This window comes from Hylobates moloch, unplaced genomic scaffold (genome assembly GCF_009828535.3).
Source record: "Hylobates moloch isolate HMO894 unplaced genomic scaffold, HMol_V3 SCAFFOLD_18, whole genome shotgun sequence".
Lineage (NCBI taxonomy): Eukaryota > Metazoa > Chordata > Mammalia > Primates > Hylobatidae > Hylobates > Hylobates moloch.
The window spans coordinates 39,670,539-39,684,924 of record NW_026652293.1 but is presented as its reverse complement, the minus strand read 5'-3'; the positions used below and the strand labels follow the sequence as shown (position 1 = coordinate 39,684,924).

Here is a 14,386-nt window from a genome sequence, read left to right as displayed (position 1 = left end):
ATTTTAAAAAAGATAAAAATTAAGAAAAGTGTTTATTAGGCCTACAGCACCCAAGGAAATATTTTATTATTATTATTTTTTGAGACAGGGTCTCACTCTGTTACTCAGGCTAGAGTGTAGTACTACAATCACAGTTCACTCTGCAACCTTGATCAATCTCTCAGGCTCAAGTGATCCTCCAACCTCAGCCTCCTGAGTAGTTGGAACTACAGGCATGCACCACCACACCTGGCAAATTTTTAAAAAATTTTTTGTAGATAAGGAGTCTCACTGTGTTGCCCAGGCTGGTCTCAAACTCCAGGGCTCCAGTGATCCTCCCACCTCAGCCTCCCAAAGTGCTGGGATTATAGGCACTCATCTGGAAATATTTTGTTTCTAAAAATAAATGGAATCTATTATAATCAGACTATTCTTGGAAAAAGATCATAGGTTCCTCTAGGGCAAGGACCCCATGTTATACCTAAGTTGGTGCTCACTAAACCGATTTCCAGTGATGGCATAATTTATAGTTTAATCACATCAACTTTCACTTTTATTCATTACCTCTCAAGTGACACTGTGAAATTTAGGAATTTAGCCCTACTATGTTTTGAATGTTTGTGTCCCTATAAAATTCCTATGTTGAAGTCTAACCCCAAATGTGTTGGTATTAAGAGGTAGGCCCTTTGGAAATTTATTAAGTCATTAGTGCTCCACCATCCATTAATGGGATTAATGACCTTATCCTTTACACCATATGGGCACATATAGAAGGCACCATCTATGAAGCAGAGAGCCCTTACCAGACACTGAATCTGCTGGTGTCCTGATACTGGACTTCCCAGCCTCCAGAACTGTAAGAACTAATTTTCCATTGTTTAGAAATAATCTAGTCTAGGCCACACAGAGTAGCTAATGCCTGTAATCCTAACAGTTTGGGAGGCCAAGGTGGGTGGATCATTTGAGGTCAGGAGTTCAAGACCAGCCTGGCCAATATGGTGAAACCCCGTCTCTACTAAAAATACAGCCAGGTGTGGTGGTAGGCACCTGTAATCCTAGCTACTCAGGAGGCTGAGGCATGAGAATCGCTTGAACCTGGGAGGCAGAGATTGCAGTGAGCCGAGATTGCACCACCGTACTCCAGCCTGAACAATAGGGCAAGACTCAATCTCAAAAAAAAAAAAAAAAACATAAAACAAAACAAAAAGAAATAATACAGTCTAAAGTATTTTGTTATATCCCCAAATGGACCAAAACAGGTCCTACAGAAAAACAATCACTTTTTTAAAAACTACCATTTTGCATCTCATCTTTCCTGTACTCGGCACAAAACCACACTTTGTATAAGGCATACTGCATACAGTTTCAAATCAGCAAAAATTTTTGAGGGCATACTCTGTTTAACATACTACTGGTACTATAGGAGATTAATAAAAGTCATTTTTCCTCAAAAAACTTATGTGTGAAAAGTCAAATCCATTGTTTAAAAGTTAAAAACTAATACAAAGCAGTATATAACCCAGTGTTAGAGTGGTATATAATAAATATCAAACTGATGAAACATACTTTACCAGTCTGTTAAATGTATTTATAAAATTCATAAATGTTTCAGACATTATGCTACTTTTTTGAATTTCTGCTGCTTGTATGGTTATTAGTCCTTTAAGGAAATCCACTCTGTTATATTAATAGGAATGACAGTAAAAGCAATTTCTTCCATGATGAACGGAATTTTTAAAAAATTATGACAAAGAAAGAACCCAGCACACTTCCAATAACTTTCTATATTGTAACACTTATTTCCATTTTCCCTCCGCATATCCTCATCTTTCTGATTTGTGGCTGTTTGTCTCCATTTAACATGAGACTTTATTTTCTTTTTGTTTTGCAGAATATACATCAGTGATTTTGGTATAATTAAAAATACCCAGGACAGGCATGTTGGCTCACACTTGTAATCCCAGCACTTTGGAAGGCCAAGGCGGGCGGATCACCTGAGGTCAGGAGTTCGAGACCAGCTTGACCAACATGGTGAAACCCTATCTCTACTAAAAATACAAAATTAGCTGGGCATAGTGGTGTGTGCCTGTAATCCCAGCTACTTGGGAGATTGAGACAGGAGAATCGCTTGAATCTGGGAGGCAGAGGTTGCAGTGGGCCAAGATCGCACCATTGCACTCCATCCTGGACAACAAGAGCAAAACTCCATCTCAAAAAAAAAAAAAAAAAGCCCAGATTGCGTGAATGAGGAAAGAGGTTTAAATATAATCAAAACATTCTCATTTTTCTGATAAAAAACTTGTATTATCTAATCTATCCTTCATCACATATATAAAAATACAAGGAGGCTGGGTGCGGTGGCTTATGCCTGTAATCCCAGCACTTTGGGACGCCAAGGTGGGTGGATCACTTGAGGTCAGGAGTTCGAGACCAGCCTGACCAACATGGAGAAACCCCGTCTCTACTAAAAATATAAAATTAGCCAGGCGCAGTGGTGCGTGCCTGTAATCCCAGCTACTTGGGAGGCTGAGGCAGGAGAGAATCGCTTGAACCCAGGAGGCGGAGGCTGCAGTGAGCCGAGATCAAGCCACTGCACTGCAGCCTGGGCGACGAAGACTCCATCTCAAAAAAAAAGAAAAAAAAAAAAAAAAAAATATATATATATATATATATATGGCACAAAAGAATGAGTGTCTTTAAATACTCAAAACTACCTTATAAATAACTATATATATATATATATATATATAGTAGTTATATACAATAGTTACCCACAGCTGAAAGATGGTATACTATATATGTATCACTGATTTAGATTTTCTGGACTGTATTCTATGTATTATTTCATGCCATGCATCATCATTCATATTATCTGTATATTTTTAGGAACAAAAGATAGAAACTTCCAAAGTTTAATAACAAGTAGACAAACTCATAAAAGTATTTTCAGTAAATATAGCAACATGTAAAGCTTACTTTAGTAATGTGGGCATTATACTTTGTATTGTTTCTGTTCAAAGACAAACTATAACTAGACTACAGTATGTTTTTATAGGTCTTGAATCCATGCCCGATACGTTTATGGGATCACAGTCCAACAGAAACACATTGCTACTCACTGGAAAATAATATTTAATGGCAAAAAAAGAAAGAAAGATGGAAAGACAGATGGAAAGAAGGAAGGAAAGGAGGAGAAAGAAAAAGGGAAGGAAGGAAGGAAGGAGAAAGAAAGAAAGAGAGAGAAAGAAGGAAAGAAAGAAAGAGAAAGTCATGGCAAGAATGGGGAAGGAAAGAAAAATAAACAAAAAGATGAGCCAGGGCCAGGCACAGTGGCTCATGCCTGTAATCCCAACACTTTGGGAGGCTGAGATGAGAGGATCGCTTGAACCCAGGAATTCTCCTCTAAAACTGATGATGTCAACATCAAATGTTAAATATGTTAAATGACATGAAGAATAAGGCTACCCATCTTATTTGGCTATGCTTGAAATGGATTATAATCTCCCTCAATCTGAAAGCAGTCTAAACTGATCATACCTGTGAAAATGTCTCATTTAGGGAAATTTACTGCAGGTGTTCACACACTCTAACTCTACACCTCAATAATTTCTTAATGTGATCAACTCCTAATCCCAGATCTTTAAGTTAAATAACTAGAGGCCAGGTGCAGTTGCTCACGCCTATAATAATAGCCCTTTGGAAGGCTGAGGTGGGCAGATTGCTTGAGCTCAGGAGACCAGCCTGGGCAACATGGCGAAACCTCATCTCTTCAGAATATACAAAAATTAGCCAGGTATGGTGGCGCACACCTGTAGTCTCAGCTACTTGGGAGGCCAAGGTGGGAGGATCACTTAAGCCCAGGAGGCAGAGGTTGCCAGTGATCTGAGATCACACCACTGCACTCCAGCCTGTGTGACAGAGTGAGACCCTGTCTCAAAAAAAAAAAAAGTAACTATTTATTGTAAAAAGTTCAGGTATAAATGAATCAGAAAGCAGTAACTGAATTAAATTAACTCTATAATTTGATATAACTGAAGCTACAATGCAATAATATCACCAAAGAACCTAGCATGAAAATATTAACTAAATGGTTCGGTTTCAAAGACACTTTGAATTCTGGGTATCTTAACTCAAAGAATCCCAATAATACATTAAATTCCTTGGATCCTCACTGAAAGTGAGAAACTCGTTTCTAAGCATATGTGCACAAGTACCTTAGCCTCTTCATGCCTGCTTGCCTGTCCCACAGTCAGAGAAGGCAGGATATTTGGTTAGGCATATGTTTACGAGTATAGACAGGAAAATTCCAACTTTAAAACCAAATATTTTCCTTGTTTAATTCTGGTATCTTATTGGTCCATATGCTGCCTCCTCCTCACAGTATGGTATCCAAATCTCCTAGATTGTGACTTTCTTTTAAAGCATAATGATAACATCAAGCAGACAGAATTGAAGAGTGGAAATACTATATGAGAAAGCAGAGCAAAACAGATGATGCTCTAAATGCAACTGACACACTTGCTAAAGACGTTAGGTGCTCCATAAATGCTTGTTGAAATGCTGTTTGTCAACATTTGTTGTGAAAAATTCATCTCTTTCTCTAAGAATTCTCATGAGTTAACCACAATCAGTTCTACATAATTTAAGAGAAAACATCTGGTGGCACTTTTAAATGTTTAAGGACAGCATTTCACAAACTATGCCTGCCCCCAGTCCCACTGCAGCAGGAGAAAATGAGGCTAAGGAGAAAAGCAAGATGAGTTATCAGGAGAGCCCTAAACATGTATATCATTTGTTTATACATATCTGATCTACATTCTCAGATTTTCTAAAGAACACCCTTTTTTTTTTTCTTTTTAGCTTAAGCTAGCTGGATTTCAGTTTCTGTAATTTGCAAACAACACAATACTAGTATAGAGTGCCTGTCCAGTGCAAAAGAAAATCTTGTCTCTGCCTCCACAATGTCCATATGTATAACAGAATCCTATCAATGCTTTTATGGTAATTGACAAGGTGACAGTGACTATGAGGAAAAGAAACGGGTTTGAAAAATAACCACAATCCCTCTTAGAGACAACATATATTAAAAAGATTTTGAGAAGTTATTCAGTAAAGAAACTTCTTTAACTCAGTTGAACTCACATTTACAAATCATATTTGAGCATGGAATCTTTTTTAATGAACTGCTTATGTCTTTGAGAACTACTAACTGGTAGAGCACAGTTTGAGAAATGCTAGTTGGAAACATGACCAGGATTCCTTAGATCTAGTACACGAAGAAAAATGGAAACAACCATTCCTCTCTGCTTCCTCGTATACTAAACATTTTAAATATAACAGGAGATCACAGAACTCAATTTTGAATGTAAAAGTAGTTTACATTCTAAATTGAGAAACTTACCTGCATTGAAATAAGAATGAAATCAATTAGGCTCCCAATTCCACAAAACCCTACAGTGCAAAACTTTAACAAACCTAGAAAAGAAGGTAAAGTCATTTATAATCTGGAAAGTCTTCTAAATATTAACAAACTGTTCCATTTTCCAATAAACCATTATTATATATATATCACGCTCTTTATATCAAGAACATAAAAGTAACACTTTAAAAAATCAAATCTTCACCTGAAAAGAAGAGTTTAAAGGAACCCTCTACATTGAAATGCCAAAAAATAATTTAATTCCCTTAACAAATAAATATTAGTAACTGAAAAAAAAACCTCAATATAATCTAACAAAATTTCTAAGAGAAAAGGCCTAAGGAAATAATCCTTAAATCTCAGTACACCAGAGTTACAAAACATCTTTTAGTCCTAAAATCCTTAATTACTTATTTAGACTTCATATATTATATGACCCAAAATTTACTATACATTTGGAAAGTTAAAATATATAAATTGTCATGCCAAAAAAAAACCAGGAAAAAACACTGCTCTTGTTGTAAAATTGCAAAATTTTATTAGCAATCCAATTACCTTTATCTTATATATTTCTTTTTCCTAAGGATCTCCTGTTTATTAGCTCTATGGTCAAAATCAACAATTCTGTGCTGAGCACTATATACAGCTTTGTCCTTGGTCCCAACCCAAGAGCTAAGATGCTAAAATAGATAATAACAGAGTATCTAATATGGGACATCTACAATAATATAACCCAAAAATGATTGTAAGAGGCAGATTGGGGGTGGGCTGGGGGTGGGATGATTAATCTCCTATGAATTTAAACTTGAGTTTCTTACAATACATCTCATATGAGATATAAAAATGGCATGACAAGACTCTTTGTGAAAATGTAGTTCCATATATCAACTACAAATCCTAAGAGAGGATGAGATCATGAGATCACCTCCCACAACCTGAGAATACACAAATAAGATTGAACTATGTAAGGACATTAGATGACTTTTTCCCCCACATATAGCAGAATAATGTTGTAAGTACAGAAATAACATGGTGGCAATAAGTTAATAACTATTAAAATACAGAAATAATTAAAAATTTTGCTTTTAGTTTTCCTCAGAACATTTACTTACCTAACATTTTATCTTTGATTACTATCTGTCACACAGAAGCCCCATTAGGGCAGGGCCTTTCATCTGTTTTCTTTACTCCCGTGTCCTTAGTGCCAACGACATTGCCTGGCACATAGTAAATGCTCAATATTTGTTGCATAAACTGATAAATATTCTCATATTTCTGCTTCCCAAACACTCCCATCATTCCATCCATTACCTTAATAATAACTCCCTTAGTTTTTTCATTAGTTGCATGGTACTATAGTAGCCCAAAGAAAATTGTCGGCTGAGATTTTATCCAGTGTATTTTATATTTCCGAAATGGATTCCCCTTCACATAGCATGTTAATATAAATTTGAGAATGTCATAGCTTCTCTTTCTTCAATTTGTTTATAAAAAAGAATATTGGCCAGGCGTGGTGGCTCATGCCTATAATCCCAGCACTTTGGGAGGCCGAGGCAGGTGGATCACCTGAGGTCAGGAATTCAAGACCAGCCTGGCCAACGTGGTGAAACCCTGTCTCTACTAAAAATACAAAAATTATCCAGGCATGGTGGCACATGCCTGTGATCCCAGCTACTCAGGAGGCTGAGGCAGGAGAATCACTTGAACCTGGGAGACGGAGGTTGCAGGGAGCTGAGACTGCGCCACTGGACTCCAGCCGGGGCAACAAAGGGAGACCTCGTCTCAAAAAAAAAAAAAAGAAAGAAAGAAAAAAACAAGAGAATATTAAGTATAGTCCCTCTAAAGTTACATCTTTAACTGCGAATCCATGAATAGGTAATTTTTCCAAGGATGTTCTTCCTTTTAGACCATTTCTTTAGAGAAGTCTTCCCTAACCTGCCTGTCTGAAGCAGCATGCCACCCTATCCCTGCCCCATAACCCACTATGCCTAGCTAGTTTTTAAAATTTTGTAGAGACAGGGTCTCACTATGTTGCCCAGGCTAGTCTTGAACTCCTGGGATAAAGTGATCCTCCTGCCTTGGCCTCCCAAAATGCTTGGATTACAGGCCATCATACCTGGCCTAAATTTATTTTTTTATTTTTATTTTTTTTCTCATACTTCTCAGGGATGAATGAAGTTTTTGATTATAATAACTGTAGTAGCAGAAATAGTGACAACAAAAGTAGTTGTTGGGCTAACGTTTATCAAATGTATCTTATCTTGTTTAATTCTTATTGCCCTTCCTATCTGTGTTCAGAAAGTATTTTTATATGTTTACATCTAAAACAAGTGTAAGATGGCATTACTGGAAACTTCATTACTAAAATCATCCTTTGCCTTAAATTTCTAGAAATAGATGGACCATAGTTAACATCACACGTTTGGAGTAAGATATGCTATAAGTCACTGTAATGATTAAATCTTCAAGTTTTTTTTTTAACAGTGAACTGGTAAGTTTAAATGTGTTATTCCAGTAGTTTCTTTCTTTTCTTTTTTTCTTTCCCTCTTTTCCTTTCTCCTTCTTTCCTCCTTCCCTTCCTTCTTTCCTTTGCAGGGTCTCACTATTTCCAAGAGTCTCACTGTGTTGCCCAGGTTGGTCTTGAACTCCTGGCCTCAACTGATCCTTCTGCCTTTGCCTCCCAAAATGTTGAAATTACAGGTGTGGGTCACCACACCCAGCCTCTTGATTTTTTAAAACAGCTTTACTGAGCTATAAATGACATACATTAAAATGACATACAATGACCTAAATGACATGCAATGACATACACTGTACATATTTGAAATGTACAATTTGATAAATCTGACACTTGTAAACACCTGTGAAACAATCACTATAATAAAAAAAGAACATATCTGTCGCACCCAATAGTTTCCTCACGCCCCTTTGTAATTTCTACTTCTTGTCTCTCCTTGCCCCCGTCTTTCCCCAGCAAGCACTTATCTGCTTTCTGCCACTATAAATTTTTTGTTAGTTCCTTAAACTTTTAAATATCATCTCTGATCTGTTCTCTAGTTTCCTTAAATGTATTACTCTAGGAGTAGGTAATATTTACCAGTTCCAAACAAAGATATTATTCCCTTATCTAATATTTTATTCGAGCAGAAACCTCTCATGTTCATTTTTGTGAAGCATCCCTAAGAAGGAGTTCTGTAGCAAAATATCTAGATTTTCTTAAATGTATCATCTTATTCTGTTGTGGGTGTTATTACATTACTTTCCCAATAAACATATTTCCATGTCATTGTTTTAAATGGCTGCGTAGTATTCTGTTGTGTTACACACTGCACCTTAATTTATTGAGACAGTTCCTCCCTACTGAACATTTAGCCTGTTTCTAGTTTTTTTGATATTCATATGACAAATATTTATCAGAGTCTTACTGTCTGTCAAGTTCTGTTCAGGATACCAACTTGCATAAGACAGATAAGGCCTCTGCCTTTAAGAATGTACATTCCAGGCCAGGCGCAGTGGCTCACGCCTGTAATCCCAACACTTTGGGAGGCGAACGCAGGCGGATCACCTGAGGTTGGGAGTTCGAGACCACCCTGACCAACATGGAGAAACCCTGTCTGTACTAAAAATACAAAATTAGCTGGGCATGGTGGCGCATGCCTGTAATCCCAGCTATTCAGGAGGCTGAGGCAGAAGAATCACTTGAACCTAGGAGGCGGAGGTTGCAGTGAGCCGAGATCGCACCATTCCACTCTATCCTGGGCAACAAGAGCGAAACTCCACCTCAAAAAAACAAACAAAAAAAAAAACAAAAAAAAAATGTACATTCCAGAGGAAGACTAAAATGAATGAATAAACAAGTCCCTGAAGCTAACAGATTTATAATTAGCACTATGAAGGAAAAAAAAAAAGCTATATATAAGTAAGACCACTGCTTTTCATAACCACGAAGAAAGATTAAGTAAGGTTAGTTGTAAAATGGGATTTTTTTTTCTTTTTTCTTTTTTGTAGAAATGGGATCTCACTATGTCACTATGTTGTCTCTGCTGGCCTCAAATTCCTGGCCTCAAGCAATCCCCCCACCTCAGCCTGTTGAATAGCTAAGTCTATGGGCACACACCACTGCACCCAGCAAAAAATTGAATTTTAGATGTTGTCTATAATTACTTTCATTGCAGTCAACATTGTATTACGTAGTTAAGAATTTTTTTTAAGGCAGTGATCATTTAAAATAAAAATGCCTAAATTCCTTAACCTTGGATTCTTAAAAGAAGTTAAAATTTATTTAAAATATTTAAAAATTTTATATTGGCCAGGCACTGTGGCTAATCCCTGTAATCCCAGCACTTTGGGAGGCTGAGGTGGGAGGACAGCTTGAGCCCAGGAGTTCAAGAGCAGCCTGTGCAACACGGCAAAATCCCCTCTCTACAAAAAAATACCAAAATAAGTCAGGCGTGGTGGTACATGCCTGTAGTCCCAGCTGCTCGGGGTGGAGCTGAGGACGGAGCATACCTTGAGCCCAGGAGGTCGAGGTTGCAGTGAGCCATGATCGCACCACTGCACTCCAGCCTGGGCAACACAGTGAGACCCTGTCACAAAAAAAAAAAAAAAAAAAAAGAAAGAAAAAGAAAAAATATTTTATTGCTTCTGATACCTAAAAGGATAACTTCTGATACCTAAATGACCCAACTCCATAGCAAGATACTCAAAGCATTTTATAATCGGACCATAGACTACCTCTCTAGGCAGTGTCACCTCCTGCATTGTTCTTCCTACACGATCAGCTAAATTATCCCCTAATCTCTCGGTGTACACCTATATGCTTTACACATGCTGTTCCCTGCAATGCCTTCAACCTCTGTAATCTTTTCATCCTTCAAAACCTAGCATAAATGTCACCACATCTAAGAACTTCCTTCAGTCAACTGCATCAGTCCCTTTTCCGTACTCTCACAGCACTTTGTTATGGTTCTGTTACAGCGCTGTACCATAAATTGGCCTACTAACATGTTTATTTTATTTTTAACCAATATACACTGTGACCTTCATCATTATTTCCATATCACTTAGTTATTTAAATGTTGAATGTATGTTTAATTAAATAAGAAAATATATATAGTACTTTATGACATTTACTTAGGAACTTACAACACTGAGTTTTAGTACACCTGTCAGAAATATACCTACCATCAACCCCACAGTGAAGACTTCTCTTTGATCTTTTGTGGGTAGCAACATGGAAGAAATAAGGTTAGCTTTGCTAGCTAGAAGGCAGAGCATTCAAAAACTTTAAATTTGCTCAGTGAAGGGCTAATATAGAAGCAGAGTACTACAGTAAATAAAGCATGATCTCTGGAGCCAGAAAATTTGGGTTCAAATTGAGGTCACTAGCTGAGTGTCCTTGGGTAAATCTCTTAATCTCGTGACAATTTTCCTATCCATAAAACAAAGATGATAACAACAAATATGTCACAGAATAAAGGAAAGCCTCTAGACTCAGTAAATCCCTTAACCTCTTTGGTGACAGTTTCCTTACGTGTTAAAGAGGATTTAAAGAGGATGATAAACTCAGAGGGTTGTAAGGCTTCAATAAGGGCAGGCATGTGAAAGTACTGTTTAAACAAAAGCTATCGTAAAATGTAAACAGTTTTCATAAGCATTAGTAACTATGGTAAATGTGATTACAGCCGGAAGGAAGATATAGAAAGGGGAGCTAAGGGTGATAGAAGTCAGGCTCCCACCCCAGCTCAAACTGGTCACCAAAGTTCCAACCCCAACTTGTTCTGAAAGAAGTGCATAGTTTCTAATCCCAGGGCAATGGTGAAAGAGAGTTGGGCAGAAGGAAATATTTTTTGGAGTGGTAGAGGATGTACATTTATTCATAAAACATTTACTAAACAACCAGTGTGTGCCCAGCACTAGCAGTGACAGTTCCAGTCTACTATCTTAAGTAAATGCCTCCACTATCTTGTGTGTGTTTTCATAAAGGTGAAAACATAGGAAAAGTCAGTATTTCTTACCTAAGCTGAACCGTTGGGCTAACTGATAGCTCTATACTCACAGAAGAATGTTAACTACTGAACTCCCATTATATAGAACTTATAATAAATACACAGAGATTTAATCTGTAAGAACACCTACAATGAACTAAAATGTAGGTTTCATAAGGATTTTTTTATAATGAAACATACGCACCCAAGGCAGGATATCCAAGGTAAAATCGATCTGCTCCCAACCATCCAAGAAAAAGAGACAATGCGACTGCCACTTTGTAGGAATAGCCATTTCTGCAAAAAATTAAGATCTGAGTATCCTATTTCCAACGTGAACATTTTAGAAAAAAAATTATTAACTACTACTTATTTGTTAATTGGTTCATTCATTCACTCCATTAATGTTTTTTGGATGCCTACTGTGTGTCACGCACTATTCTAGGCTATTGGAATATATTAATGAATAAAAGCAACAAAGATCCCTATCCCTGTGGAGCTTACAGGCTAGTGGTAACAAGCAATAAACACAAATATATTTAAAAAGTAAATTATATACTATGTTAGAAAGTCATAAATGTTAAGAACAAAAAAAAAAGTAGAGCAGGCTGTGTAGAATGCCAGGAGCCATTTAAATGGAGTGGTAAGAGTAGGCCTCATTGAGAAGGTGATATTTGAACAGAGACCTGAGGGAAGTGAGTGAGATGGCCATGCCATGCTTTGAGGAAAGAGTGTCACAGGCAAAAGAGACAGCCAGAACTATCATTTTGAAGTCAAATTTCATCATGTAAGATCCCTGCTCGTAATCCTCTTTCGTGTGTGTGTGTGTGTGTGTGTGTGTGTGTGTGTGTGTGTGTATTGCACTGCATTGCATATTTGTAGGGAGTTAGAAAAAGTAGTAAGTGGCCCAGAGATGCTGTTTATGTGTCTAACATTATAAGGATGTCAAACTTTATGCTGAGGGCAGTAGCACCCCATCTACAATGGAATAGGGCACCAAACTAGAAGCAGAAAAATAATTTAGAAGGCAATGCAAAAACTAACGCTGAAATCTAATGGGCAGTAACAGTGGGAGAAAGAAGTGAACAAAATTGGGAAATACTAACAAGGCAGAAGCAAACAGGCACATGTGGGAAATGAGGGAAAAGGAGAAGTCGAGAATGACTCCAAGATGGGCGCGGTGGCACACGCCTATAATCCCAGCACTTTGGGAGGCCGAGGCAGGTGGATCACCTGAGGTCAGGAGTTTGAGAACAGCCTGGCCAACAGAGTGAAACAGTCTCTACTAAAAATACAAAAATTAGCTGGACATGGTGGCAGGCACCTGTAATCCCAGCTACTCGGGAGGCGGAGGCAGGAGAATCGCTTGAACCCAGGAGGCAGAGGTTGCAGTAAGCCAAGATTGCACCACTGCACTCCAGCCTGGGCAACAGAGTGAGACTCTGTCTCAAAAAAATAATAAAAAATAAGTAATGAATCCAAAGTTTCTGCTTAAGAAACTGGGTAGAACCGGTGCCATTCAATGAGACGAAGGAGGAAAGGATTTGAAGAAAAAGAAACAAATGCAATTTTAGACCTTATATATATAATATATATAAAGATGGTAATATATTGATATTCAATTCAATTTTCTTTCTTTTTTTTTTTTTTTGAGATGGAATCTCACTCTGTTGCCCAGGCTGGAGTGCAGTGGCATGATCTCGGCTCACTGCAACCTCTGCCTCCAAGGTTCAAGTGATTCTTCCACCTCAGCCCCCTGAGTACCTGGGAGTACAGGCAGGTACCATCACAGCTGGCTAATTTTTGTATGTTTAGCAGAAATGAGGTTTCACCATGTTGGCCAGGCTGGTCTCATTCCTGGCCTCAAGTGACCCACCTGCTTCGGCCTCCCAAAGTGCTAGGATTACAGGCATGAGCCACCATGCCTGGTCCAATTCAATTTTAGACCTTACATATATAATAAAGATAGTTAATATATTGATATTCAATTCAATTCAATTTTAGGCCATATATATATATGTAACATATATAAAGATGGTAATATATTTTAGATATTAGAGAGCTTAAGAAACAATGGGGCCAGGCCCAGAAACTTTGGGAGGCTGAGGCGGTTGGATCACCTGAGGCCAGGAGTTTGAGACCAACCTGGCCAACATGGTAAAACCCCATCTCTACTAAAAATACAAAGTAGTGGTGCATGCCTGTAGTCCCAGCTACTTGGGAGGCTGAGGCATGAGAATCGCTTGAACCTGGGAAATGGAGGTTGCAGTGAGCCAAGATCACACCACTGCACTCCTGCCTGGGTGACAGAGCAAGACTGTCTCCAAAAAAAAAGAAAAAAGAAAAAAAACAAAGGGAGAGCTGGACACAGTGGCATGTGACTACAGGCACATGTCACTGTGCCCAGCTCTCCCACTGTTGTGCCTAATGAATATTACCATATTTATATATATTATATATGATCTAAAATATATACAATTATATTTTATATATTATATATGAAGATGGTAATATATTTTATATTAAATATTATATTATATATTTAATATAAGATGGTAGTGTTATATATTATATGACATATTACTATATATAATATATAATATACTAGTATATATTATATATACGTATATATATGTTTCACATAATTTTTTTTTTTTTTTTGGAGACAGAGTCTCACTCTGTTGCCCAGGATGGAGTGCAATGGCACGATCTCAGCTTATTGCAACCTCCACCTTCCAGGTTCAAGCGATTCTCCTGCTTCAGCCTCCCAAGTAGCTGGGATTACAGGCGTGCACCACCACGCCCAGCTAATTTTTGTTATTTTTAGTAGAGACAAAATTTCACCATGTTGACCAGGCTGGTCTCAAATTCCTGACCTCAAGTGATCTGCGGGCCTTGGCCTCCCAAAGTGTTGGGATTACAGACATGAGCCACTGCACCTGGCCAATCTTTACATATATATATATATATATATGTATGTTTTTTTTTGAGATGGAGTTTC

The 14,386-nt window shown here is 37.7% G+C and overlaps 1 protein-coding gene across 1 annotated transcript in view; it reads right to left on the bottom strand.

Moving 5' to 3' along the window:
- The window catches only part of TM2D1 (TM2 domain containing 1), a 44,188-nt gene that overhangs the window by 8,802 nt on the left and 21,000 nt on the right, over positions 1 to 14,386 (bottom strand). Inside the window, exons 4-5 of the mRNA XM_032136763.2 lie at positions 11,591 to 11,682; positions 5,381 to 5,454 (exon numbers count right to left, since the gene is read on the bottom strand). Coding sequence (XP_031992654.2) covers positions 5,381 to 5,454; positions 11,591 to 11,682 — 166 coding nt within the window. The remainder of the gene's footprint in view (positions 1 to 5,380; positions 5,455 to 11,590; positions 11,683 to 14,386) is intronic.